Here is a 27,262-nt window from a genome sequence, read left to right as displayed (position 1 = left end):
CGGGGCGTACGCTTCTTCCCAGCTCGCACATCATGTGCAAGCAGCTCGTAAACCTGTATTAAGAAGAAGTTTGAGAGACGTGTAATGGTACGGCTTTACGTAGTACAATTTCTGCTTTTTTAGGCTCCCTTTAATCTTTCTTCTGTTTCCTCAAGGATAGTTACAAAAGTTTTGTAAAAACAATGTTGCTTTACGTCAAAACTTTAAAAAAGTTGTCCTAGCTCTAACTCATGCAGCCTCACATAGACTCTCTTGAGGTATGTCATGTTGATTTTGCTGGAACTGTGCAAACTCATGCTTTTGGACTGGGATAGCGCAGTAAAATCCCTGGCTCAAAAAAACTCTCACAAGTGAGTGTCCCAGTTATTAAAAAGTATTAAAACTGAAAGTGAATCCAAGACTGATAATTCTTGGAACGTTCCTGTGGTTACTCACCAAAAAGGAAACTTTCTGTTGGGCTTTGTCTTCCCGTGTACATGCAAACTGCAGGTTTACATGAAGGTAAACTGCTGCAAAGTTCTGGAATGTTGCATGCTGTAAAGTAAAAACTTGCTCCTGGGCTCTGTCTTAAATCATTTAGTTTCATGAAATATCTCCTAGATAGGAGAAACATACATCACATGGTTAGTCAGAAATTATTCCAGAAGTTCATTAAATCTCATCTGGGGAATTTAAATGAACTCAAGTAAGTAAATTAAGTGCTGAGTTAATTAAGTTGTTAATTAGTTAATTAACTGTTATGGTTTTAAGGGATGCCATTATAAAAGTGACATAAATTTCGGTTTAATTTCCTATATGTAGAATGTCTTTATGAAACTGTAAAAGCTTGGGGGCTTAATTCTTTCCACAGAGTTTGGCACCAAACTAAGTACTAACATATTCATAATAGGGATTTTATTATTTAGTGGCAAGGGCAGTTTTTAAAATAATTTAACTAATTACTTTTTAAAACAAATTACTCTTCTCATTGTGTTAGTTTATCCCAGAATAAAAGTTCAGACATATGAAAATGAAACAAGAAGATGAAAATTTTGTAAAATTTTCTGTTTGAAAAAATTGCCCTCTTCTAGGATGGGATCTTTGCTAATCACTAGAAAATATTAAACTTGTTCATGTTGATACTGTGGGGTGCTTTTTTGTGTTAAGCACTACATTGTATGGCATTGTTGCTGCAGAAGACTGAAAAATTCTGCATGCATCTCTTTGGCTGTTTAATACCTTACTAAATGATATTTACTCAGGAATATGAACCTACACTTGTCTGGTTCACATGCATTTGATTTTTTCAAAAATAACTGATGAGGAAGAGAGGATCAGAAAGGAAAGACACCTTGGCCTGCCTTAAGTCACTCATTTAGGTCACTCAGTTGTTGCCAGGTTATTATTGCTGTGTGTCCTGTTTTTATTAATAAAGGCAAAAGGAGAGCTAAGAAATGCAGAATTAGAGATATCTGACTTCCTCTTCTTATTTTAGAAGACATACTGAAATAAGAAGTAGTCCCCAAGTGGTATAGCTGAGTCTGTGGAGATGCCATGGAGAACTAGAAGGCTTATTTTGGTTAAAAACACAGCACAGTCAGTATTTTAATGCAAGAACATGGATGCAAACTCTGTGTAGGAAGCCTCACTTGACTTTTTCTAGCATGCCTCCAGAGAGCTCCTTACAGATAGTTCAAAGGCTAGTTCTGACAATGATGGAAATATGAAGAAGGTTTGGGTATGATTAATATGTGAAGAAGGTTTTGAAGAATCCTTGATGCTGCCAGTGTATTTTATCTAAATTTATTTTATATCTAATTATTCTATATGTTGAGGTGGTGTTTTTTTGGCCAAAATATTGACAAGAACACATGCATCTCCGTAACTTAACATTAACTTTACATCAGTTCATCAACTTGCCTGTATTGCACCATATGGTACTCAGCTCAATCAAAAACAATAGTTACATGAACTCTTGACTTGTGTTCCCATGTGTTTTATATCCAAACCCAAGAAATCATACAAATTATAGTTGAAAGACATGTTAGGTTTATTGCCAAAGCAGTGCAGAGCATTCCCTATAGGGCATTTTCATGTGTGCTTTGCATTCTAACTCAAATTACTCGAGCAACAGATCTCCCTGTTAAGAAAGCTGTTTCAGTTTTGTACAAATTTCATGGTCAAGAAGCTTTTCCCACTTTGTCTACAACTATCTAACTGTTTTTAATTATTCTCTCTGTGTAATACTAAGTAATTATTTGAATTTTGGAGTTTATGGCCTTCAGATATTTGAAGATGTTTGTTATCTCCCATTCTCTAAGCCAGGATAGCAAAATGTACAAGCATGCAGTATGTTTTTATGTGACTTTAATAATGCTGCTGATTAATTTTACTGCCAGTCTTGTCCTATTTTTTTAAATTTGTAGTTCTGCTAGTAAAGAATTCAATAAACAACCTTTCATATCTGAATGATTTCAGAAAAATAATTTCTCTCTTTTTATGTTACGGGTCTTCCACTTTTATGGATCATATTAGTTTAGATTTAATTACTCTAAATCACTCATTACTTTTTGATGTTTGGTTAAGGACAGCTTTAAGAGAAACTAGCTTATCATTACTGCTGATACAGTTTTTTGGAAATGCAGCAATTCATTTGTACTGGAGGATGTGCTTAAAAAGAAAATTTAAATTAAAAACAAAATAATAAAAATATTCTGAAATAAAAATATTTTTTCTAATTCCAAATAAAATGTTTTCAATAATCCATTATTTTGTATGAAGACAGAAGAATCTTGCTTCTTAAACATGCCTGATTCTTTTGAGTTAGAGTCCTTTCTGGAACAGCTGATATTCTTGACACATCCAGCAGAGGAGGAAACAGAGGTTGGATAGAAATAATTTTTCCTTTCAGCTTAGTCCTGGCAGCAATGAAAAATAGTACTGTTGTCATTGAAATCTTGTTTTACATTTCAGTGCTGCATCAGCATACTGCTAAATCCTTGATTCTTAATATGGAAAAATCATTCATCCATCTATACATAAATACATAGGTATGTGTATATACACACATGCATATATTTGCATGAGATGGATAGTATTTGTGGGGAAATGCACACGGAGCTTGTATATATTCTTAGAAAGCAAAAGGTATTTGATACTGTTTTCTATTTGGGAGATGCTGCATTTTATCTTGGACAGTATACTAATGAGATTTTTGTTTATAACTGCTGAAAATTGAACACTCAGTTTATCCTCACAGAAAGGTAAAAATGATTTGATTTGTAAAATTTTGAGTGTGTTTGTTGATCTGAAAACTTGCAAATTTCGGCGCATACACTATTATTACTAGGAAAGCTATCTCAAACATCTATCCATCCAAGTTATGCATGTGTGGGTGTAATGGGAAAAGCTGAAGAACAATAAAAAACTTTTGTACACACTTGCTGTAGTCATTCTTACTGTGGTTGTTACTGTTACACAGTCTTAGGGAAGTGTGTCCTTGAAACTCAGGTCAGTTCATGGCTAGACTATAAGAATAATTGCAGAAAATATGTATGAGCATCCATGAATAGCTATGATGGTAGCTACATCTGCCATTGCTTGTTGAAAATTATGTATAATGATTAATTGGTCTGGAATTGAGAGTTGGTCCTTTTATATACACACTGTAACAACTTTGGTCAACACACTGATGCAAGGTTTGTGTAGTTAGCAATTCGTTCCTTCTCAAAATAAAGGAATTTTCTAACAGGGAGGCTGGGGAATTCCTGAGATGTCTCTAAATAAGTTGTTGCTTCTTGATGTTCTTGGAGTGTTCGGCACAAAAGTGTGGACTTTTCTGTTTTTTAAATGAAACTGAATGAAGTTGTGTGTACGAGATTATACACGCCTGTCATTCTTTCTTTAAGTAAAAAAATAGTTTTGCTTTTGAAGAGTGGAAACATTTAATTTATTTTCCTAGAATTTGTGGCCTTGTTTAAGATCTGAAAGTGTTTGGAGAATACTGGCCCATGTAATATCTCAACTGAAATTACTTTTCTCATGTTTTGTCTTACAGTATATGTTGTAAGCTTCTCTCAGTTAATGTAGAACTACCTGACTTAATAGTCTGGTCTTAAACCTTTATGTTTCTCCATATGAGAAAATAGTATCTTTCCTCCATACCATGTGTTTTTCCAGATACTGCAAGTGTGACATTGGAAAAGAAGGAAAATTCAAATTCATATCTGGCAGGAAAAAAATTATTTCAAGGTCACAAATTTGCAAATTTGTTTTTCCACGTCTTGGGTCAGGTGAGACAAAGCTATAGTTCCAGATGTGTTTGCTGGGGGTACAATCCCTTGGTTCATTAGCATTAACTTTTTGAATTCCCTCAGCGCCTAAGAGCTCATGCTATGAGAGCAGGCAATGTTAAGTACTATCAAGAATAAAACAGAAAGGATTGTGCATTCCAGAAGTTCATAATTTGTATGCTTTTAAACAGTTGTGAACTAAACTGTCTTTGAGTTTGTAATTTTAGGTGTCATACAATCAAAAGAACTCTTACTAGAGAAACAAAAATGATCCTGCTTTGAACATCCCTAGACTTCCTCTTTACTTACTTGGACAGCCAAATAAATAAGTGGAAAAATGGCAGGAAAAGATGAATAGATGCTGCTGGAGGTCCTAGCTGGTGACTGTTTAAGGCCCACTTCAGAAAATTTTCTACTGCATTAAGAAAATACAGGGTTTCCTTAGGAATAACTTTGATATAAAACAGAATCAGATCTGAGGTAAGTTTCTGGAATAGCTTTCATCAGCCCCTCCTCTGCAGATGTAAAACAAATCAGCATGCATGTCTCTGCTGTTTCTTGATGACGCTTTAGAGTACTTCTGTGTGGTAGCATGCTGCAAAATTCCACGCTGTGACTGTTTTAGAGATGTAAGAATTTCATCTGCTTGGTTTTCAAAGGCAAACCACTTGGAAAACAATATACATGTGTCTTTGAAGGAGACTGTATACATTAATAAGGTGGGGTGTATTAAGTTTGAGGACAGACAGAAAATATATAAAGTTTAAGGAAAATACGTGCCAAAACAATTACTGAAAGTAAAGACATTGGCCATTTAAGAATTTATGCACTTGAGTATTATGGAGAAAATACTCAACATGATTTTATATATTTGTTTAGGGTAAGACATTTGGGCTATGGTCTGCATGAAAAACGGACAGTAGAGCAGATAGAAATGCTATTAAAGAACACTTGATTTTATACAAGCATATCACCATCTCCTAATATTTCAGAGATATAATTTATTATTATTATTGTTGTTAACAACAGCACCAACAACAGTAATAATAATAGTTTTTGTTATATGTATTTTTCAAAGTTTTCAGTCCATATGAAACATAGTTTTGAGTTCCTTCGCTACGGAGCAGCTCTCTAACCAAGCAGTAGAGGGCATTCTTTCTTTAGGAGACAGCACTAGTTCCTTCAAAAGACTAGTATTTTTATTCAGTAGGTTGGTGTCCTTGAGTCCTTTTTGTCTTTAAAAGCAGGCCATTCACATGTCGGTACTGGATACAGGATAAAAGGGTAACTTCTTACATCAAATGTGCAATATATTGCTTAGGGTTGAGTACTGAGTTACTAAAATTGTATATGTTTTTCATTACTTCATAAGAGTATTTTTGGATAAATGAACGTTTATATACCTGTCATTCTAATTCACACTGCAGCATTTTTCAAAAATTCAGTTCTCTCTAAACCTGAGTTAATTCATGTGGTATGATCAATCAATTCTCCTAATAAAAGCATTTTCAATAGTACTCACAGCAAACTACTCATAATGCACCTAGATATATATACACCAACCTGGGTAGATGTTTTGAGAGCATATTCAAATAGAGTTGTTGGGGACCTTATTAAAATTCCAACTATCATATTGCTTTTAATGTGTTTTGACATATCTAAGCTAGCCTTGTTTGAAATTAAATTTAGTGTGGTGTCTTCCTCTTCTGCTTGGAAAATGCTACCTCTTCTGGGGAAAATGAGCATTGAGGGCTAGACCCCTCCCATTCAACATTTGGAACTTCTCCACTCAGTTGTCTGTAAACTGTCCAGTCAGAGCCCCACACCAGACAGGAGTATGGGTGCTGTGCCTACAGAGCAAGTGTGTGAGGTGCCCATGGATGAGCCTCCTAGTGCTGTTGAATGCTGCTTCCCCTTTACCCAAGAACTGACTACACACAGGGTACTTTGAGAGTAGGTTTTTTAAGTGTTCCTCTGTTGTGAGGTTGAGGTTCTTTTCTTCTTTTTAAAATGCAGTGAAACCAAGGTGACTAAATTACTTTTAAATGTGAATACTAGGCAAAGACAGATCCATTATATTCCAGATTTCATTTCAGATGGTGGCTGGCTACCATAGTGAGCCTAGCATCTTCTGTGTCACTGGGCTGTGCAGAACCACAAGTAAGGTATGAAACAGCATCAAAATGTTTCTGTCTATATGCACTTTAATAACATGAGAAAAACAAAAATACCTGATGCCAGATATGAAAATTACCTATTAAATTTGAGGCTGCCTATTGCAGTTAGATTCATGATGTTACAGCTGAATATGTTAAAATAAAACTCCTTCCCAGGGCATTTGCCTACTGATTCACATCTGCTATTTTATAATTTTTCTCTAACGTTGCTTGGTCATCAACAGTGTATAACATTGTGTGTTAAAAAGAAACACCATGGGAGAAACAATAATTGACAAATATAAGAAGAAGCCTGAAGAGACAAACAACAGAATGTGATCTGATATATCACTACTCTGCTTACGACATATGATTTCATTTCAAGTCTGGTGAGTTATTGTTTTAATTTTGCACAAATTTTGCTTCAGAATCAAACAAACCGCTTTGTTTCTGTATAGCACTCCTGCCAGACCCTTCTTAGAACAAAATTTTGGATCTCTATTTCAGGATTTTTCTCTACCTTTATAATAGAAGTTTTACAGATGACACTTTTTTGCTTTAAAAAACCCAAAACCAACTAAAACAAACACAACACATTAGTGTTTCTTGGTAAAAAGCAGCAATCAGTTATGAATGAGGAAAAAAAGCTTTTGTTCTCTGGAAAGAGGAGAGTCCAGAATGTAGTCCCTCTTCAGTTGCCTCATAGTTCTTCTGGTACTACAAACCTTCAAATAATTACTTAAGATAATGTCTGCAAGTAAAATATCTTTCCAAGTCACTGGACTACTGATTCACATTTTGATTTTAAATAAACAGCTTTTGCTTCCATAACCGTATCAGATTCAGGAATCTAACTCTGCTAAGCAATCCGTATTTCCAAGGATGACTGTGAGCAGGAAACGAGCTAATTTGCACACACTAAGACTCTAATTAAGTGTAAAAGTACAAAATAATCTTGAAAAGTAAGTATCATTTACTTTTCTTCACCAGTGGAATTCTGAAGATTGTTCTGAGGGTGGAACTTTTACGGTTTAGCTGAAATATCTGCTCAATGATTTTCTTTCATATTAATGGGCTTGCAAAGAGAATATAAGAGAAGGGACATTTAATGTCACAAAAGAGTAATGGCAACAGAAGTTACTCCCAGTTCAAAACTGGCATTTTTGGAGAAGGTTCACAGATTTGAAATGAAAAAAGGGCTTTCTGTGAAGAAATAGCCAGAGTAAAGCCCAAAATCAAACCTTTTTTATCCTTTACTCTTTTTTTTTTTTTTTTAAACCCTGGAGAATGGAAATTATGCTTTCATGTGGTTCAATGAAAAGCCCCAATAAGAACTTCCAGTGCTAAGAAAGGTGATGGGAGTGCAAAGCAAGATTGGTGAGCCAAGAGAAAGGAGGACCTCTTTGACAAGTAAAGAGATTTGAGTTGGGTCATCTGACTCATCCTCTGGAATAATAAAGAATCACAAAATGAGTCAGATTGGAAAAGACATTTGAGACCATCAAATCCAACCTATGACCAAACACCACCTTTTTAACTAGACCATGGCGCTGAGTGCCACATCCAGACTTTTTTTAAACATCTCCAGGGACAATGACTCCACCACCTCCCCGGGCAGCCCACTGCAATGCCCAATCACCCTTTCTGTGAAGAACAGAATATGGGTTGGTAAGCTTCCTCCCAAGTAAGTGGAAAAAGGCTAAGGCTAAAGGCTAAGGAAAGTTCTTTAGACCACTTGCTGGACTGGGTGAGACACAGGTGAATTAGACAAAAGAATTCAACATTTATGGGTCTTGGCCTGTTCTAATACCTCATTGCTCCGTCTTGGTGGTTCCATATTTGAATGAAACAGTTTTGTAGGCACTTTTCTCAGTCCTTCTATAGGTCCCTAGGAAGTTGAGCAGTAATGTAACATGATTTTTTTGTACTTGCATTTTTTGGTCTGTGCACAGATAGGAGAACATAGTCTCAAATTGGTCCATGAAAGTCAGTGGGCTGCAGCTGATTTGCTTAAAAACAGAGAAGTAGCCTGGGTTGAGAAGAATATTTAATATTAATTTAATAATTAATTTTAATAATTATTTTATTTTAATAATAATTAATATTTAATATTAATTATATATATTATTATATATATTATTATATATATTATTTAATATTAATTAATAATAATTAATATTTAATATTAAGTGTCCCAGGTTTAATATTAAGTGTCCCGTGTTCTGCTTTACACACTGGTCTCTCCCAGTTTAAATTGTGACATGCTGCTTTTTCTTTCAAAGCAAGAAGATTGAAATCTTGATTTCGTATTTAGCTGCCTCACCAGGAATTTAGTGCTTCGTAGACTCAAAGCTTTGGGTGGAAAGTATTTAACAGATTAACTAGGAAATGGAAAGTTCCCTGAATAAAATCATTTCGAGTCTAATGTTAATGGTGTATATCATAGAATCAAAGAATGGCTTGAGTTGGAAGGGACCTTAAAGATCATCTCCTTCCAACCCAACTGCCATGAGCAGGAACAACTTTCTCTAGACAGGTTGCTCAGAGCTCCATCCAACCTGGCCTTGAACATTTTCAGGGATGGAGCATCCACAACTTCTCTGGGCAACCTGTGCCAGTGCCTGACCACACTCACAGTAAATAAGCTTTTCTTTATCTAATCTAATCTAATCTTATCTTCTGTGTTTCCTTTTGAAGCTATTGCCCCATGTCCAATCACTCCATGCTCTTGTAAAGAGTCCTTCTTCAGCTTTCTTGTAGGCTCCCTTCAGGTAATAGAGAGTCCCTTCAGGTATTTGATTGGTAATCCTCTACCAATATGTCAGCAGCAGTCCTCAGAAGAAATGAAAAAGTAAAAAAACCAGATTGATTTACAGTACTGTAGTGTATCAAGGCTAGCTGTCTTGGGAATCAAAATGTAGTGTGATCTTAAACTTTTAAAAAATGTTTACTGATGTTGGAGTAATGATGTTCTCTATCCTGAATGCTAACTCAAAATAAGATCTCTAATTGTCTGGAAAAGGACAGCGTTCCCTATGACATTTGTTTCTTTTTTCAGGAAAAAAATGGCAATAGAAAACATTAAACACTGTGTTTAAATATTAAACATCCTAGTGCACCATACATTTTTAATATGCCAATTAACAAAGAAATATCTCTATTTTTTTCTGCGCAAATGTAAGAGGAGTGCAAAGAGTTCAGCAGACAGAATACTGGTTGCAGTGAGAGGAAAGGACAGCATTATAAAGCAAAGCTGCAGCTCCCAGAAGGGACATTATTAAATCCAAACAATGCTTTGAAGAAACAGGAAGCTTGGGATTTTAAAAAACATCTTAATTTTGGGAAATGCTTGAAGGATATAATAGATTTTTAAAACTTTGTTGGAAGAAATTAGTGCTCTAGCCTGTAAATGATACATCTTACCTCTAACATTAAGGAAATGAATGTTACAAAAAAACAGAGCAGCAAACCGTGCAGCTGTAGCTATGCACAAATGCAAGTATATTTTCATAGGTACATACTTCATCAAGACGTTATTGCAGATTCCTGTTGCTGATTCCAGCAGGCCCATTTGATAGTTTTTTATTGTAAGAATGTTTTCAAGATACAGACCCTTCTCCACCTGGCAAACTACTATAAGGTTCTACCTCTAGAAAGCTATGAATGTTAAATGGAAGCATTTTTGAAAGTAGGAATTTCTTAAATTTGACACAATTCACATGGAAAAGCCCTGCCTCTAGCTATCATTGAGGCTGAGTACTTGTGGAAGAGTTAGATGTTTAATAAGCAGAACATTTAGCTTATGACAAAACTTGATATGGTAATTTCTGGGCAAAGGACACCTGTTTGGGCTGCATGACAATGTGTGCACATGGCATCATTACAGGACTTTGTGTTTTCAGAGTTGGAGTACTGTAGCTGGTGCAGGTTAACTGGAAGACTGGTGTAAGAACAGGTCTCTTTCCCACATAAACCCATAGCTCATAGGACACATTAAGGAAAGAAGGAATTCCTGGTATAAATTTGTTTATATATATATATCTTTTTTACTGCTGAGTTGGAAAAGATCTGTGCCATCACTGAATTCCAGTTTAAAAAGCAACTGTTACATTCACTTCTTTTTAGCTCACTAGGAGCATAAGACTACATTTTTTCATGTGAAAACATGGTGGCTGTAGTTTATAATAATTTTTAATTCCAGCACCTTTTGGACTTCTAAAACTCTACTGGGCTAGGCTTCATCTAGTCTTAGCTTTGAACTTTTCTCCCCTTGTCTCAAGCACACACACATACTATCCTCCTTTCCCAACATCACTTCAAATCACCCCTCAAATAATAAAAAAACGCCTTTCAGGCTGTTAACATTTCAAAGGCAATGGGACATTAAGAACATGAATCAGGTTAGTAGAATGATGCTAGAGTGTCTCCTTTCATGAACATCCTGCATGAGATAGCCCTGAGAACAAACTGTTCTTTGTTTCCTATTACAGCACAACTTTTTCTGCACTTAATACCTCACTGAACTACACTGATGCTTTACAAGACCTTCAGAAATTCCTATTGTATCTGCTACATATCTGCCTATGTATCTGCTATATTAAAGCTATAGACTTGAGAGTAGAGCTTTCTGCTGTTCTTTTCTGCTCAAAGCAATCAGTATCTGCACATCTCCAAACTGATATTCATTACGTATGAACAGCACTTGCATATATAGTGGAAATACACAATACTTATGATGGGATATAAACAGATTCAGAGGAGAGATTTTTCATGTTTTCATGTTGTAATTTGGTTAGCTTTAAACACAGAGGAACTGACAGCATAGGCTCCTGCTGGAAAAATTTTGTAAAGTTTGGAAGATGTAAGCAGGTTTATTCTTCCCTTTTCTTTTTGTGTGTGTCTATGAGATAAGTAGAAAGAACTTCTAATTTATTTCCTCCTCTCAGGTTGTGCTATTGAAATACAGATGAAATTAAGTACATAAGAAGAAACATATTTTGACTGTAGACTCGTCAATGTGATTTCGTTTGGGCTGGTAATTTCTTATTACGCTGATGCTTATAGCTGCGCAGTGGGTTGACCCTGCCTGGACACCAGGTGCTAACCAGAGTTGCTGTATCCCTCCTCTCCTCAGCTGGGCAGGGGGAGACAAAATACAATTAAAGGATTGTGGGTCAAGAGAAGGACAGAAAAAGATCATTCACCAAAACTGACTATATTAAGAGGAACTAATTTAACTTATTGCCAATCAAATCAGAGTACAGTAATGAGAAATAAACCTAAGGGAATGGGGGTTGTGGTCAGTTCATCACACACTATTTTTGCTGCTCCTTCCTCCTCATGCTCTTCCCCTGCTCTAGCAGGGGGTCCTCCCACTGGAGACTGCTCCAGTGTGGGTCCCTTCCACAGGATGCAGTCCTTTAGGGACAGACTGCTCCAGCATGGATCCATAGTGTGAGTCAGCAGCCACAGCCTCCTTCAGGCAGTCACCTGCTCCACTGTGGTGTCTTCCACGGCCTGCAGGAGGATCTCTGCTCTCCCATGGACCTCCATGGGCTGCAGGGGCACAGCTGCCTCACCATGCGCTGCACCACGGGCTGCACGGAAATCTCTGCTTCCAAGCACAGAGCAAAGGCGCCTGGACAACTTCCTAGCCCCACTCCTCCACTCACCTCCATGTCTGAAGGGCTGTTTCTTTCACATATTCTCAGTCTTTTCTTTTGGCTCCTTTTTGGGGTTTTTTTGCACCACATTTTTTCCTTCCTTCTTATACGGGTTATCCCAGAGGCACAACTACCATCACTTATGGGCTTGGCTCTTTGAGCCAGCTGGAACTGGCTCTGTCAGACATGGAACAAGCTTCTGGAATCTTTCACAGAAAAAACACAGTCCCCTTGCTACCAAAATCCAGCATAGGCTGGAAGACGTTCTAGCAGAAATCAGTGGTAAAGTTCCCATTACTATCCAATTGTAAACCATAGATGCAGCTCCAACATGCTATTAGTGTGATCACAGACACACGGAACTCAAATATAGAGAAGGGCATTCAGATAAGTATTCTTACTGTAATTTTTTAGCTGTCTATAAATACACGTGAGCTGACTGGTTTTCTCAGTTTGTCTCAGTTCAATTTACTTAAATACCTTAGAGTTTCCATTTTATCTAGTTCTACTCTGGTTATTCATGTTTATATCATAATTTGTTTCCAATAGTTGCTGGGAGTCAGACAGAATTGCTTGTCTTCTATCAGAGGTTACTAGATGAGACTTCCAACAGAGAAGTCAATGCTAACTCATTTTGAAGGTTAAAATTAGTATGAAGGACACTTATTTTAATCTTTCAATCAAAATCTCAGCCCTCCTTTTAAGCCTTGAAGCAGAAATTAACTTTCATCACTTTTGTTAATTAATCCACTGGTGGCCACAGCAGAATCCCATGAAACTGCTTGTGTATCTCTAAGGTCTATGATGCTGTGTGCCACTAGAGTGGGAAGATATAGACAAGTAGCATGTCCTTCAGCTGAAGAGACAATGAGTCCTTCAGTCTACTACCCCGAATTCATCCACAGAAACATTATTTCATTGCTAACACTTGACGTATTTCTGAGACAAATATGCTTCTCATGTATTTACATGGACTTCCATCATGTATGGCATTGTTACTCCTACTTTGGGAAATCTTGAGACAAAAACATGAATATAGCATGGATCATTCAAAAATACCAACTGATGTTTTTCTTGTATTTCAAAGGAAGGAGAATTACAGTCAAATGACACAACGAACTTAGATAAGTATGGTACAATTTTTATATGGTGGAAATAATAATTATCACTGCTACTACCATTATTATTTTATTATATCAAAAGGAAGAGATAAACACATTAGCTGGATGTTTTGACATAATATCACAGATTTGATCAATATTTTTAAATAAAAGGGGAAAGGTAACTTCATTAAACAATACTGGGAATTGAGGCCCTTGTTCAAGTAACTTAAAAAGATGTGCTTGACCTAACATATGTATTCAATGGACTGAGATAAATGTTAGTGTTTGTGTGCTTGTGACAGCTGAGCCTTACAAAGTGTTTGAGACAGTGTTGGTACTCATGTATTAAAGCCAACAAAAGGAAATGAGATAACCTTTTGTCAGAGCTCAGTGCATGTAAGGGAAAAAAGGGTAACATCTGCCAGATAATGGTTTTTATTTTTTGGTGACTACTGTTATCTATGATACTAGCAAGAGGCACAAATCACCAAGTGTTAAAATTGGTTATTGTCAGTTAAATCAGAATAATTTCTAAACAGCTATCATTTACAGAAATAACACCTGTTCTATGTAAACAAAAATATTCTTGTTGGGTATTAAAGAAATAAATTAAGATATGAAATGAGACATTGGCTTTGGCATTCTGAAGATGCTTAAAAGCCCAAGGCAGTTTATGTTTAATTGGCTCTCCAAGGTAGAAACCAATTCTATATAGACAGATTCCCTAGGCTGTTATCCTTCATCCCTACCTTGGACTTACCCATCTGAAGGAGACCTAGAGGAGAAGTAGAAGTACAGTCTAGCCAGAAAAGCAGATAGGTCAGTTTCCCACCAAGCAAATAATGCCTGGTTATCTTGAGAATTTGCTATATAAACCAACAGTGTATTCTTTCTTCTATACTCTGTTCTATTTGAAGCAAATAATACTAATTCAGTAAATGGACCTCAGAAAACAGTTGCTGAGCTAATGCAAAGTTGAGCAGCTTCAAAGAAGTTTTGCCCTTATAAGATGATCAGTTTGACTTAGTTTACTTTTACTCAGATTACAGTTACTTTCCTATAGGAAGCTTTTGGACTGTAAGCAATGAGAGGCACGAGGGTGCCTGCGTGCTGTCTTCCAAGAATTACCTTTCTCTGATTCTGCTTACAGAAGCTTTGGGCTGTAAAACAAAATCCCATTTTTCTGTCTGTAATAACACAGTTCAAATATCTTTTCTCCTCAACAATTCCATATGTTCTGGATAAATATGAGCTCTTGAAGAAGTTAAGCGACTACTGAAATGTACAATTAGATTACCTATGTACTGCCCAAGGAAAGGATCTCAAAGGAATTACTTATCAAGAGCTGTAATCACTATAAATACAAAGGAGCAATTTCTAGCACTCTTTTAATAGTGTCATGCAAATATAAACCCATAAACATGAGATAGAATTATGCTAACAAAGGAAATCAGCATATATAACTAAATTTTGACTATGAGGAAGATACAATACCCAATACCAAGTTCTAGTTTAATTCCAAAACCAGGAATTGTGGCTGTCATGAAGCACTACAATATCTTTGAACTCAGTTGAAAATGAGCATTTGGTTAGTCCTGCATTCTTTTCCTTGTTGCTCTATAGAAGTGAAGTACTTGTGGATTAGACAATTTTCAGGGTTGAAGAGAAAATGAAGATAGGTAAGGAGGAAATCCTGCCCATGGTAATTTGGGTGGAGAACCTTTTCATGACTGTAGGAGATGCAGTCATTCTCCTTCCATTAAAAAAAAAAAAAAAAGGTAAATCATTGTTGAGGAAGCACTGCCATTTTGTCATGGTGAGTCATTTCACCTTCAGGTGATAGAACACAATTCTCCCCCATTCAGGGGGGAAAAGAAAAGTAATATAAAACATAGTTTTCCCTTCTTAGAGTAGAAGGGATATCTATGCAGAAGCATAAATACTATCATATTCAGGGCTCATGATAAAAGTATAAGTGTTTATTCTGCTTATGCTTCTTAATTCAAAGATTAATTAGTTCTGAAATCCTCATGCACTGATTAGTATATTCCTCCCATACATGTCACTCTTAGTGGTTATTTATTCTACAACAGTGCAATTTGCCACCAAGATTCTTTTTAGGCTCAGTGTTGGCTCCACACGCTACTGTAATTACTGCCATTTTAAAAAATTTGATTTACATGCATTTTACAGTTTTCTCCAGGCTGTAAATACTTCTTACAAAAAATGTTCCTACTAAAGTGAATGGAATTGCTCACTGAGTAGGTAAATAGATTGAACACAGCACTCAGAAAAGCCTATTGAGGTATATATTTAACTGTCTTGCACGTTAACTTTATGATTGCAACTATCTTGTGACTATGAAGGCACTGTTTATATACAGTTAGCAGATGGGAAGGGAGCAACTTCTAATCTGAACTTTCACTCTACTTTTATTATACACACTAGGAGTGAGGGTATGGAGGATCCTAAGTACTGTTTTACTCCCTCCTTCATAATCCCCTTAGTTACTTAACTTCTCTTTTCTTACTTCCACAAAAAATGAGGGCAATCTTATCCCACCACAGATTTGTATTGACTCACTAATCAAAGTTTGCTTCCTTATCCTCTGTTTCTGAATAGAGGATAGAAATATCAATCTCTATTTCCAATAACCAACGTATTTCACTGTATCTGAGTTTATGGCTTAGAGTGGGAGATGGCATGTCATAAGAGCATCCTGAATTGTCTCCCTCTTTCCTGAAGCAAATAAACATCCATACAGAGAGATAATCCAGAGGAGAATGAACATAAAAGCACAGACCAACATTGTCAGCAAAATGTATTCTATCCATCAGAAAATATCACTAATGGTATGTCAATTCACAGCTACATATTCCCCTCAGGAAAGTGGCCTAAACAATGTTTTATATTTTTAAAGGGTTTTGGGATAGTTACATCATTAATCTTTTAAAACAACAATAAGATTGTTTACCAAGACCTTAATGGTGTCTTTTAACTGTGTTTTTTCTGGAATTGGTTTTGAAAAAGCATATTCAAATTGTATTTCCTAAAAACAAAAGGAGCAGATAATACTGATAATCTGTACTAGGTTGCAGTTGCTGAAAAAGATCATCCTTGGTTTTGGAAAGGTGGGCTTCATATGAAGAGAGCAGTATACTATCTTTTTATCTGTGTTAGTGGTCTCTGCTTAACAGTGGTTGAAAGCAGTAATATTGACTTAATAAACACACTGCTCATATTTCAGCAAAAAGCACTCAGTCAATAGGCACTGAATTAATGTAAAGATTTTTTTAAATATTCTAAATAGATGCTCTTAATATAATTTTCATATATTCATATTTGTTTTTTGATATTTTTTGTGATAAACTTCATGACAGCGCCAGTCCTACAGTTTGCGTACTGTGCTGCATAACAGTGAAGCAAGCCTTTTATTTCAGCTCTCAGGGGATGTCTTTTTGCTATCAAATCTGTTTGTAGATTCTTATACTAGTGTTCTTTATCTTCTAAAAGGAAAGAAATAATGAAAATACTCTTTTGTATTTTAAAATCTCCTTTTTTTTTCCTTGTGGGCAATTTACAGTAAAAGTGACAAAGTTTTGTTTGCTTGACTGTTTTTAATCTTTTATTTTTGTAATTATATAGTTGTCCAGAAGGAGAAGTTTGAACAGAACATTTTATGATCTACCACAGTTGTTAGACACTGCTTCAGCAGCTCTTATCCTTAACACAACTTCACGCATCCAACACCAGTGTTTGCCTCAGTGCAAAGATCCACATTTATTCTACTCTTTCTCTATGAGAATAGGAGTGTCCTTAGTTGAAAGAAAAACTCATTTCCAGAGCTGCATAGGGAAGCTCTACAACAGCTGTCTGCACTGTATTCGTACTGTGGGTAAGTAGGGGAGTTTGAATAAATATCGTAATTAGGAACATAACAGTACATTTTGATTGCCTTAATAAATAAGACCAACATGAATCTTTTCTTAGTGGTGACACTAATGATCATAAATGGCCAAGCCTGTTGTCTTTAAAATATGAATTCTTAGTTGAAAAGCCAAAGTCTTGAGTACAAGACACACATTATTGAAACAGAAAATAAATGCAAATCCTTGGCATTTATCCCATTGGTTTAAGATAACCCACAAAAATATAAACCACGAATAACAGAAAATACTCCAAAACTTATGTTTTCATCCATTTCCACACAAAAGTAATACATTCTGGTATTAATATTGTTGATGTTTCTTACCTCACTGCTGTTTCCAATAAATTGGTCTTATCTCAAGGCATGATCTTCACTATTTGTGCCTCCAATTCTCAACTCCATCCTGCCTTAGTGGAAAGGGGGAAGGAAAGGGGGAGCAAGAGAATGGCATTTGGTTTTGGACAGTCTTGGTGCAGACACTGAATTAGGGAATACCATTCCTAAACCATGACATTGCTGCCCAGTGTGGGGCTCCAACCCACAGTCTGGGGATTAAGAGTCTCAGCTCTCCCAACTGAGCAAGCAAAGGCATGGGGTGGTATACAACAACCTCTGGGTCCTGGCCAAAACTAGGATAGGTATACAGAATCAGCAACCATAATTCAGACTTAAAGGAAAGACTGTGTGTTGCAAGTTCTAGGGTCTTCTGCCATAACCTATTTTTTTTGTCCTAACTAAGATTACCTATACATGAATTCCCCTCACTTGCACCTTCAGATCACTATAAGTTTTGTAATTCTACTGTTGCATTTACAGGTAATTAAAATAACTCTACTTCTTTTAAAGAAAAAAATAAAAGTAAATTAGAGGTAATTCTACTCCTTCCCCTCTCCCCCCCCCCCCCTTTAAATATCCTCCTCCATTTAAAGCACAGGGATGTCGATGATGGAATGCTCTTTATTGTTCTTTATTAATCTCATAGAATACTCTTACTTGTATTTGGGACCTTCATAGTATTGTATAATCAAAGAATGGCCTGCGTTGGAAGGAGCCCTAAAGATTATCATGTTCCAATCCCCCTGTTGTGGGCAGGATAAAAAAACTGACCATTCACAAGCCTTAATTTTATTATCAGCGTATCTACTAAGTATTCAGTATTGTCTGCAAAGCAAAGGTCCTATGAATTTGTTGAGTATGTATGAATTTCAAAGGTCAAGGTAAGAACTGTATTCAATGTAATATGGTATTTTTTTAGGAATGTAACTGTAGTTAGCTATGTTACTTGTCTGTGGAATGAGAAGACCTGTCTAAAAATCATAGTATGGTATTCTATTAATTAAGTAATTTCTACCTTACAAATTACTTTTAGCTGGTCTATGATGAACAGTTGCATATTCTGGTCAACTTGCAAATGAGAAGTTCTTCTACTACTTTTTGGTTTTCAAATAGTAACCACTATATTATTCAGTGTAATATATTTCACAATTATTACCACAGAGCCAATATTCTCTTCACGGTATTTGCTATAATTTGGAATCTGGTTTTCACTCTTATTTCCTTTATATCTGTATTCAAACCAATAGCTGTAAGAATGTTCCCTTGTGGACTTCTTATAAACATCTCCAAATGCAAAAACAATAAACACACTATATGCAGTTGATCAATGGTAGTCTATAAAGCAGAAGTTTTATGTACTGTTTACTCTAATTTTCTTATAGTTAACTTGGAAATGCCTTGTGCTCACTGCAGCCTAAAACCCTTGAGGACTTTGACCCATGCACATGGGAACCAAACCGTGTTAATGATTTAAGTCAAATATCTTAAGCCCTTACCCACTCCTTTACAGAGATTACCGTCCCTTGAAAATATACTTTTTGCCTAGTTTAAATACTAATAGTATATGGCAGTATAATGGGAATAAATTTCCTTCAATTAATTTCCAGGTGAGGAGGAGACAGGAGATTTGGTAATAGCTTAAACTGAGCCATCTACCAGAATTACTTCTTTGACCTGGGACCAACTTCACACAAGTAGCCTGTACTGAGGCTGTGCTAGTGAAATAACATACTCTCTCACCTAGTAAACTGATCATTTGTACAGCTGGGGATGTATTCACATGGCACATGCAATTTGCCTAAATTATCAGCATACATGGTGTAAGAAAGAGGCAGCAGCACAGAAGGTTAACTTCTATAATAACCTGTACAGCTGTGCAGACTACAGCTGTGTTGAAATTTGATGAACAACCTGGGAAGTTGGTGTCCATGGACATAGTACTGATGGGAAATGAATCTGGATTCTGGCTTCTAAACTTAATTTCATGCTTATTTGGTACAAGTTGTAGTCTAAACAACTTTTAGAGGGGACTAAACCTGCAGTTCTATTGTCCACCTTCAGCCTGTACTTTCCCACACAGAAAGCTATTCAATCATCCATTGTTTGCAGTACCTCCAAGTACATTTGGTATTGATTCAATATGGCCTTTTGGCTTTGAATTACTAGCTAGCCTTGGCTCAAAAATGCACAATCTGGTATCTTATTCAGTTTTGAATGGAGGAACAGAACAGACAATTATTGTAATACAGGAATTATGTGCTATTCACAACTAAAATACGATCAATGCATTTGGTCTTTGAAAACCTCAACAAAATATGTATCAGACCTTTAGGAGTCATCTCCTAACCAAGCATGGCTTCTTTCTCTTCCTTTACCCCTCAGAAAAAGCAGTGGCAGTTTCATTTTTCTATACCTAATATTCCTCAAAAGCAATTGGGCCGGTTATAAAGTTTCACATTTGATTACAAATGAAAATAATCCCTTGGAGAACACAATTTCTTAATAGGATTTGGTTTACATTGGGAAAACCAAAGTCCAAAAGGGACAGTGAGTTCATTGCCTCTACTTTCATGCTCATTTTCACTAAAAGACAGGAGGCATTTACAGCATAGAGGTCTTATGCATTATTGATGGACAGTCTTCATGTTTGGAGAAGAGTCTTCTGATATTTGAAATGGTTTCTTTTTGTCTGTCTTTATAGGGTGACTGGCAACCAGTCACAAGTAGTGTTCCCCAGGGCTCAGTAGTGGGGCCAGTTCCATTTAATATATTTATCAATGATTTGGGTGAGGGGTTGACTGAGCGCTCCCTCAGTCAGTTGGCAGATGACTCCAAGCTGGGTGGGAATGTTGATCTGCTGGAGGGCAGGGAGACTCTACAGAGGGATCTAGACAGGCTGGATTGATGGGTTAAGGCCAGTGGTATGAGGCTCAATAAGGCAAAGTTCCAGGTCCTGTCCTTGGTCACAAAAAGCCCGTGCAACAATGTTACAGACAGGAGGCAGAGTGGCTGGAAAGATGCTCAGCAGAAAAGGACCTGAGGCTATCGGTTGGCAGCAGCTAAACATGAGCCAGCTGTGCCTAGGTAGCTAAGAAGGCCAAGAGCATCCTGGCCTGTGTCAGCAACAGTGTGGCCAGCAGGACTAGCAAAGGGGTCACGCCCCTGTACTCTGGTGAGGCCTCACTTCAAATTCTGTATCTAGGGTTGGGCCCCTCATTTAATACAGGAAAGACATTGAGGTGCTGGAGCGTGTCCAGAGAAGGGCAACAGAGCCAGTGAAGGGTCTGAAGCATGATCCCTATGAGGAGTGGCTGAGGGAGTTGGGGCTGTTTAATCTGGAGAAAAGACTTGTTAGACATGGCATTTAGAGACATGGTTTAGTGGTGAACACTGGTGCTGGATTAACGGATGGACCTGATGATCTCAGGGGTCTTTTCCAACCTAAACAATTCTATGATTCTGGGACGAGTGTAACTGAAACATGAAAAACTGGAAATACTAACCATAGGAAGTGAAGATGCTTGATACAGAAAACTGGATAACTGGTACTCCTAAGGACACGTCCTGTTGGTAAAACTCTGTAAGAAAAAAGCTGTAGCTTTCATAGATGTACATGGAAAACATAGAGACTCTGAAAGTAAAATGGTTTGAGTGCCAAAGCCAATGACTCTGAGCCTACTGCTGCTACACACAGTTTTGTTCTTTTTTCTTTCTTTGGGTGGCTGTCTGGAGAATTATTCTTCCAGTAACTTGTGAAATTACCTTTTTCCTTTCAAATTTTTAAATAATATCCTCTTACAAGAGCTGAGAGCTGTGAACTTCTCCTGTTCTTTTATTGAAATGATTATGTTATATTCTCATTCCATGAGCAGAAACTATTTATTCTTACTGTGGTAGCATAAAAAGTCTTGCAATAGGAACATCAGCCTTATTTAACACGAAAATGTTAATACATTATTGAAGTGTTTATCATAAAAACAATTTTGATAGAAATGCTGTACTACTGGATAGCTGTATCATGACAGCTCTTCTATTTCCTTGCTAAACTGTAAAGATGAGTTACAGAGTTCAGTTCTGAGTTGTTCTCAGAACTGAACATGTAATCACTGGGTTTGCTTCTCCATTATATGGAATAGAATGATCTGAACCGTATGCCTGAAGAATAAATAAAATGGATATGAACCACAGAAACTATGGAATATCACAAAAGTCTGTATTATTTGGTAGCACACAGTATATATGAGGATATAAGGTTTCACTAGGATAGTTTCTATATCATGCAAAGTGGCCACAGTGAAAATGAGAGGAGTTTTAGAAGAACCTGAAGTGTAAGACATTGATCATCATTACTAGAGTTACAGGGGTTTTTAGGACACAGTAAAAAGACACAGCAAAGTAATCATATTTTCACACATGCTTGAATAATGGCTGAAACTAAAAAATGAACTTTTCCTTTGCCATGTGAATAGAGAAGCATTCATTCCCAAACCATACTCTGAAGAAGTATGACATTAGTTGTGTTTACATTTTCAAAATAACAAAGACATACAAAGCAGAACTTTCAGTTCACAGGCTAAATCTCTTCAATGTGACAAGAGGTATTGCAAAAGTGCTTATAAACAAGTACTGTTCAACAAGCCTATTTTTCAGTAATTTCATTCTATGAATGAGATATTGAGCAAATTCTCACTTTGGGACACATACATGATTCCCACTGACTTCATAAGGAGGTAAGTTACATGCATCAAATAAAGAACACACCTTAGGAAGAGCTTCTGGATGACTGCAAACTGGTTTTACCTACTTTAGGAAAAAGGATAAAAAATAATCTGTGTCCAGATTCATCTCTAATTTAAGCTTCAGCAAAGTGGAAGCAAATTAGTGGCTACAAGTGGGGTATAAAAGAGGAGAGTAAGTCTTAGGAATTTCTATTAAATATTAAACAGATACAAAGATACAAAGATTGGTACTCTGTCCATGGTTTTGCACAATAGGATATAAATAATTAATTAGTCAATATCTAACTCATACAATAATTATGGAGGCAAACAAGTTACTTATAAAGCAGTTTCAAAAGCTATCTAGTGCTAATGTTTTCAGGGAGCTCAGGTGCACTCTATTTTGTTTTCAATGCAGCTGTACTGAGGCCTTCTCTGGAAATCCAAGATGGAGACCCCTGGTTCTTCTAGATTCAGTGAAGGACCACTCGGATACCACAATGTAGAGATATATTTACATGCACAGATCTATTCAGTGGATGTACAAAGAAGTAATTAGTCAACACATTTTATTTACAGTGTATGAGAGTAAGTGTACTTTTTGGTATGAGGCATAAGAACTTTGCTGCCTGTTTAGCAAATTCAGCTTTTTTATTCTTCAACTACTTGCTGTTCTGTTTTCTTTTTTTTTTCTTTTTTAATACGTATGCATCAAAAATGACTCTTTTAAGCACCAATTTTCAAAACTTCAGTTTAACTCATGTAGTTAGCTGGATCTTTTAATTTTAGTTGTTTTGCAGACTTTACTGAAGTGAAATATATACTTTACTCCCTTTTTTGGTGCAGGGCATATTGTTTTCTTACTTGGCAATACATTCCCAGTAGACCTCAACTCTGCATACCAAGTTACACAGCAATTTCTGTATTGTAATACTTCAAGTTACAAGTATGAGAGTATGTTGTGCAAAACCTGTAATCTTTCAGGAGACATACTTTTCTCTAGAACAGCAACCAGAAAATCCAAAATCAGACAGAGTCCTGAAACACATTAATGTACAAACACACAAATGCATTTCAGAAGAATAAATGTTCCAGTAAATGTAACAGAATTATCTTTTTCCTGTAGAACACTGTCATTTAGAGTAGTTTGCTTCATGTAATTTGTCTACACAAATATTTTAATGAAGATTTACCCTTCAGTTTTAGATGGTTATGATACAGATTAAGGTTTATTTTTTTGTTCCCCAGAACAATTTCCAACTGGAACATATGACTAGGCAGAGCAGATTGATTATGGCAGGAAACACAGTACCAGGACTGCAAGATATCATGGAAAAATTAACAAATCAAATGAGACTAAATTACAATTGTCAGAAAAAGTTTGTTAATAAGGAAGCAAGAGCTTTTAGCTCTTACAGTAATATCTTCAATGAGCTGCAAAAAAATACACAAGAGAAAAATCCCAGATCACATAGCACTGAATTTATTAACGATTAGTTATCACTCACTCCTCAGTGAGGCACAACCTGATCGAAATAATAAATCTGCACTATCCAGGTTAGTTAGAGTGGAAAAAGCCTCTCACTGGTGAATACTAGTGGTGTGAGAGCACTGGAGATGCTGCAAACCCTACAGTTCATTTTCTGGTTTAGTCTACACTCATTGCATGACCTCCCATTGACTTCTATTGTCCTGGACTCAAATTCTTCGACACTTCTCTTTATTTTTCTACAAAGTGGACTCTAGCCTAGGAGGCTCCACTGGGAGCTGTTCAATTGAATATATACATAATATGTGACCATGGGCAATATATTTAGAAAGGATCCTAGGTCTGAGGTACAGGGCAGGGCTTATTGAGGCTTGACTGTGAAACACAGAATCATAGAATCATAGAACAATTTGAGGGAAGGGACCTCAAAGAACATCTAGTTCCAACCCCCCAGCCATGGGCAGGGACACCTTCCACTAAACCAGCTTGCTCAGAGCCCCATCCAAACTGGTTTTGAACCCCTCCAACGAAGGGGCATCTGCAACTTCCCTGGGTAACCTGTTCCAGTGTCTCCCCACTCTCAGAACAGTTTTTTTCCTAACATCTAATCTAACCCACCCTTTTGCAATTTGAACCCACCGCTTGGTTCCCTCCAGACCTTTTGCCAACACGGGAAGGGGACCCCGAAACGGTCACTGCCTCAGACCCCAGTGCCCTCGAGCTTTCCATTAATGAGTCTTACCAAACTTGAAATGGGAAACTGAGACATCGCCGCCCAAGGGCCCGCAGCAGCCACCAACCGGTGCCTGTTGCTTTGAGCCCCTGCGTCGGGCGGGTCTGGGTACTTGGTTCAGGAATTCTTGTCACACGCAACCGGCCGCTCGCCAGGGCCCGGCGCCCCGCGCGGTGCAGGAGGCGCGTCCCGCGCCCTTCCGCGGTGCGGCCACTCCGCGGAGCTCCGCGCCGGCCCTTGCGGCACGGGCTGACGTCAGCGCCCGCGGCGGGCAGGGCGGGGCGGGGCGGGCGCTCCGCAGCACGGCGGGGAGCGAGGAGCCGGGAGCCGGGGCGCCGAGCGGGCAGCGCTGTGCGGGGCAGCGCTGTGCGGGGCAGCGCTGTGCGGGCAGCCCAGCCGCGCTCCTGCCCTGCGCCCGGCCGGCCCGCCGGCGCCATGGAGGAGTTCCTGCAGCGCGCCCAGTCCAGGCTGGTGAGTCACGGCGAGGGGCAGCGGGCGCGGGACTTCGCCCGACTTGCCGGTGACTGCAGCCATCGGCCTCGCCCCCGCAGCCCCGGGTGCGGCGGCCGCGGGTGCTCTCCGAAACTTCTCGGGGTAGTGCTGTCGTCCTCCCGGGCGGGCGGCGGGGAGAGGATGGGGCTGGTGACCTTCGCAGCGGCTGCGGCTGCGGCGTGTTTTGGGGGTGCGTTTTCTTCTCACATCTTGCTGCCCTCTATTAATTGCTGAATAACCCTCTGCTTTAGGAACCCACGAGCCCGTATCTGACAGGCATTGTGAGGCGTGTCAGCATGCCGTTTTGGGATTATTGGCACATTTCTTGAGACTTTAAGATGCATCAAGTTGCATAGTTGAAGGAGGGGGGGGAAATGATATGTGAAGTGGCTGAAGAAGTACTTCTTCTGTGGTCTAAATGACACTAGCAGTTGGGGATAAGTTTGGGTAAGCAAGACATTAAATAACTGAGCAATATGGAAAGATTATCAAGGTTCAGCATCACAATTGTGTCTCAGTTGTCAAAGGTAATTAATACTGTCTTAGGAATCACAGAGGTATATAGATCCTGTTCCCAAACGACTTGTTGGTAGGCCTGTGCTGAAACTGCAGTATATTTATTTTGTTTATAGTGACTGTCAGTCTACCCCAGACAGTGTGTGCTGTTTTCCCTGTTATGTGCAGTGCAAAAGTAGGACGTTTTTAAGACTGGGATGGTCTTAGGCCAACATGGCTAGGTTGTTTTCCATTTTTATTTTCTCTGCAAAACTCGGTTTTACTGACTTCTTACCTTTCATGTGTAGCCTGCATGCCCACTAGCTATCCCAGCTCTAAGAAATGCATTCAGTTGTAGGAGTACTACTGGGTTTATCCCACGTCTGCTTTTCTTATCCTATGTTTTTGGGTACTTGCTACTTGTAGGGCCTTACCAGTTTCATAGACCTGTTAAGACTGTCTGGAGAGGGAGCAATCATAAACCCAAGATGGTCTTTCTCTGATGGACATGGTTCTGTATCTAAGATGATTTATTATCCTATCCCTTCTTGTCATGCATTATTGGAAATCAGAGAACTAAGTAATGTTTTAGAGGACTGGAGAAAGAGATGAGAGAATTAATCCCTTGGTGGCTTCCTTAATATTTAACTGTGTTGGGAGATATTAAGGGTAAATAAAGGTGAAGTGTGTCATTCTCGTCACATGCCAACTAAGTTGTTTCACAATGCATTTTTAGGAGATTTTAAAGTACTTCCCTTATGTTTTCATATAAGCACTCTTTTAGCCCTCTTAAAAGATACTGCACTGTGCAGTTACAAATCCTTAGTACATTTTTCACATTAGCATTTCATATATTGCAAAATTTGAGATGGAGATGCTGGTGGTTTTGACAAACTTTTTGCTCAAATATATCATAGGTAGTCTTGCTTAATAGACATTAATTATGCAATGATAGTGCTTCCCATTAGTAAATGGCGAGCAGTAAAAACAATTTGTTTATCTATAAAAGCAAATATTGCACTAATCTCTCTGAATAGCTGTTGATGATCAGAAAGGAGTTGTCTAGAAAACAAGAATCTGAAGAGGTCCATTAAAAATGGAGAATAGATAATATTTTTTGTTTCAATTAGATGAAGTGGGGAGCAACTGAACAGCAACTGAGCACACAAGAGCACAGCCCTTTATATTCCTGTAATGTGGGTTTTCAAAAGAAATGCAGAATTCTCTTTGTACTTTCAGAATCATGGGAGGAAAAGGCATGTTTTGGAGGAGGCCTCCTCTCCAGTAGTGGTATAGTGGGGAGAGAGTGTCTTTCTGACTGATGTGTCCTTGTATGGGCATGTCAGCTGAGCATGGCTGGGGAAGAAGAAGCATCTGAGCACTGGAGTGTTCAGGTGAGAACAGATCTATGCATCTTATAGGTTGACTGCAATTTGCCAGTTTACTTTGTACTACAGTGGCCTGAAAAGGATAACTCAGAGAAATTCAAGATTTGCATTCTGCAGCATGAAAGGCTGATGATGTGTTTTCCTTTCAGCTTCATCAGGCTTTTTGTGGGGAATCTTTCTCAGCTGGTAGCCATAGGCTGAGTTGAGGCCAAACAGTGAGCAGTCTTTGTTTTGACACTGATGTAAGGTAAAGCTGTGCAGGGAAATGGGTGAATGACTAAGGGCGAAGGAGCTGCTGTGTGTTGTGCTGCTGCAGCCATATCTGTGGAAGATGGTAAAAGGCCTACAGTTGTATCTGAGAGGCCTGGTGATGCCAATCTCACAGTGCTGGTATTTCACATCACAGGTATTCTTGTTAGGCTAAACAGATTACCGTGTACTGACTACATGATTGCTACTCGGAATGAATAAAGGAAAATTTTCTCCAGAA

General features: G+C 37.9%; 1 protein-coding gene and 1 long non-coding RNA gene across 6 annotated transcripts in view; one reads left to right on the top strand and one right to left on the bottom strand.

The window, feature by feature from the left end:
- Positions 1–24,603, bottom strand: part of LOC138103390 (uncharacterized) — a 25,239-nt gene extending 636 nt beyond the window's left edge. Inside the window, exons 1-5 of the long non-coding RNA XR_011147712.1 lie at positions 24,407–24,603; positions 22,219–22,703; positions 20,961–21,035; positions 436–596; positions 1–53 (exon numbers count right to left, since the gene is read on the bottom strand). The exon at positions 1–53 is cut by the window's left edge and continues 636 nt beyond it. This is a non-coding gene — a long non-coding RNA (uncharacterized lncRNA). The remainder of the gene's footprint in view (positions 54–435; positions 597–20,960; positions 21,036–22,218; positions 22,704–24,406) is intronic.
- Positions 24,604–24,728: 125 nt separating this feature from the next.
- PRUNE2 (prune homolog 2 with BCH domain) overlaps positions 24,729–27,262 on the top strand; it is a 137,357-nt gene continuing 134,823 nt past the window's right edge. For all 5 annotated transcript variants that reach the window (XM_069000932.1, XM_069000937.1, XM_069000934.1 and 2 more), the window contains exon 1: positions 24,729–24,868. In XM_069000932.1, coding sequence (XP_068857033.1) covers positions 24,833–24,868 — 36 coding nt within the window. In that variant the 5' untranslated portion in view covers positions 24,729–24,832. The remainder of the gene's footprint in view (positions 24,869–27,262) is intronic.

Source organism: Aphelocoma coerulescens, assembly GCF_041296385.1.
Source record: "Aphelocoma coerulescens isolate FSJ_1873_10779 chromosome Z unlocalized genomic scaffold, UR_Acoe_1.0 ChrZ, whole genome shotgun sequence".
Classification (NCBI taxonomy): Eukaryota; Metazoa; Chordata; class Aves; order Passeriformes; family Corvidae; genus Aphelocoma; species Aphelocoma coerulescens.
This window is presented reverse-complemented; position numbering and strand designations above follow the sequence as displayed.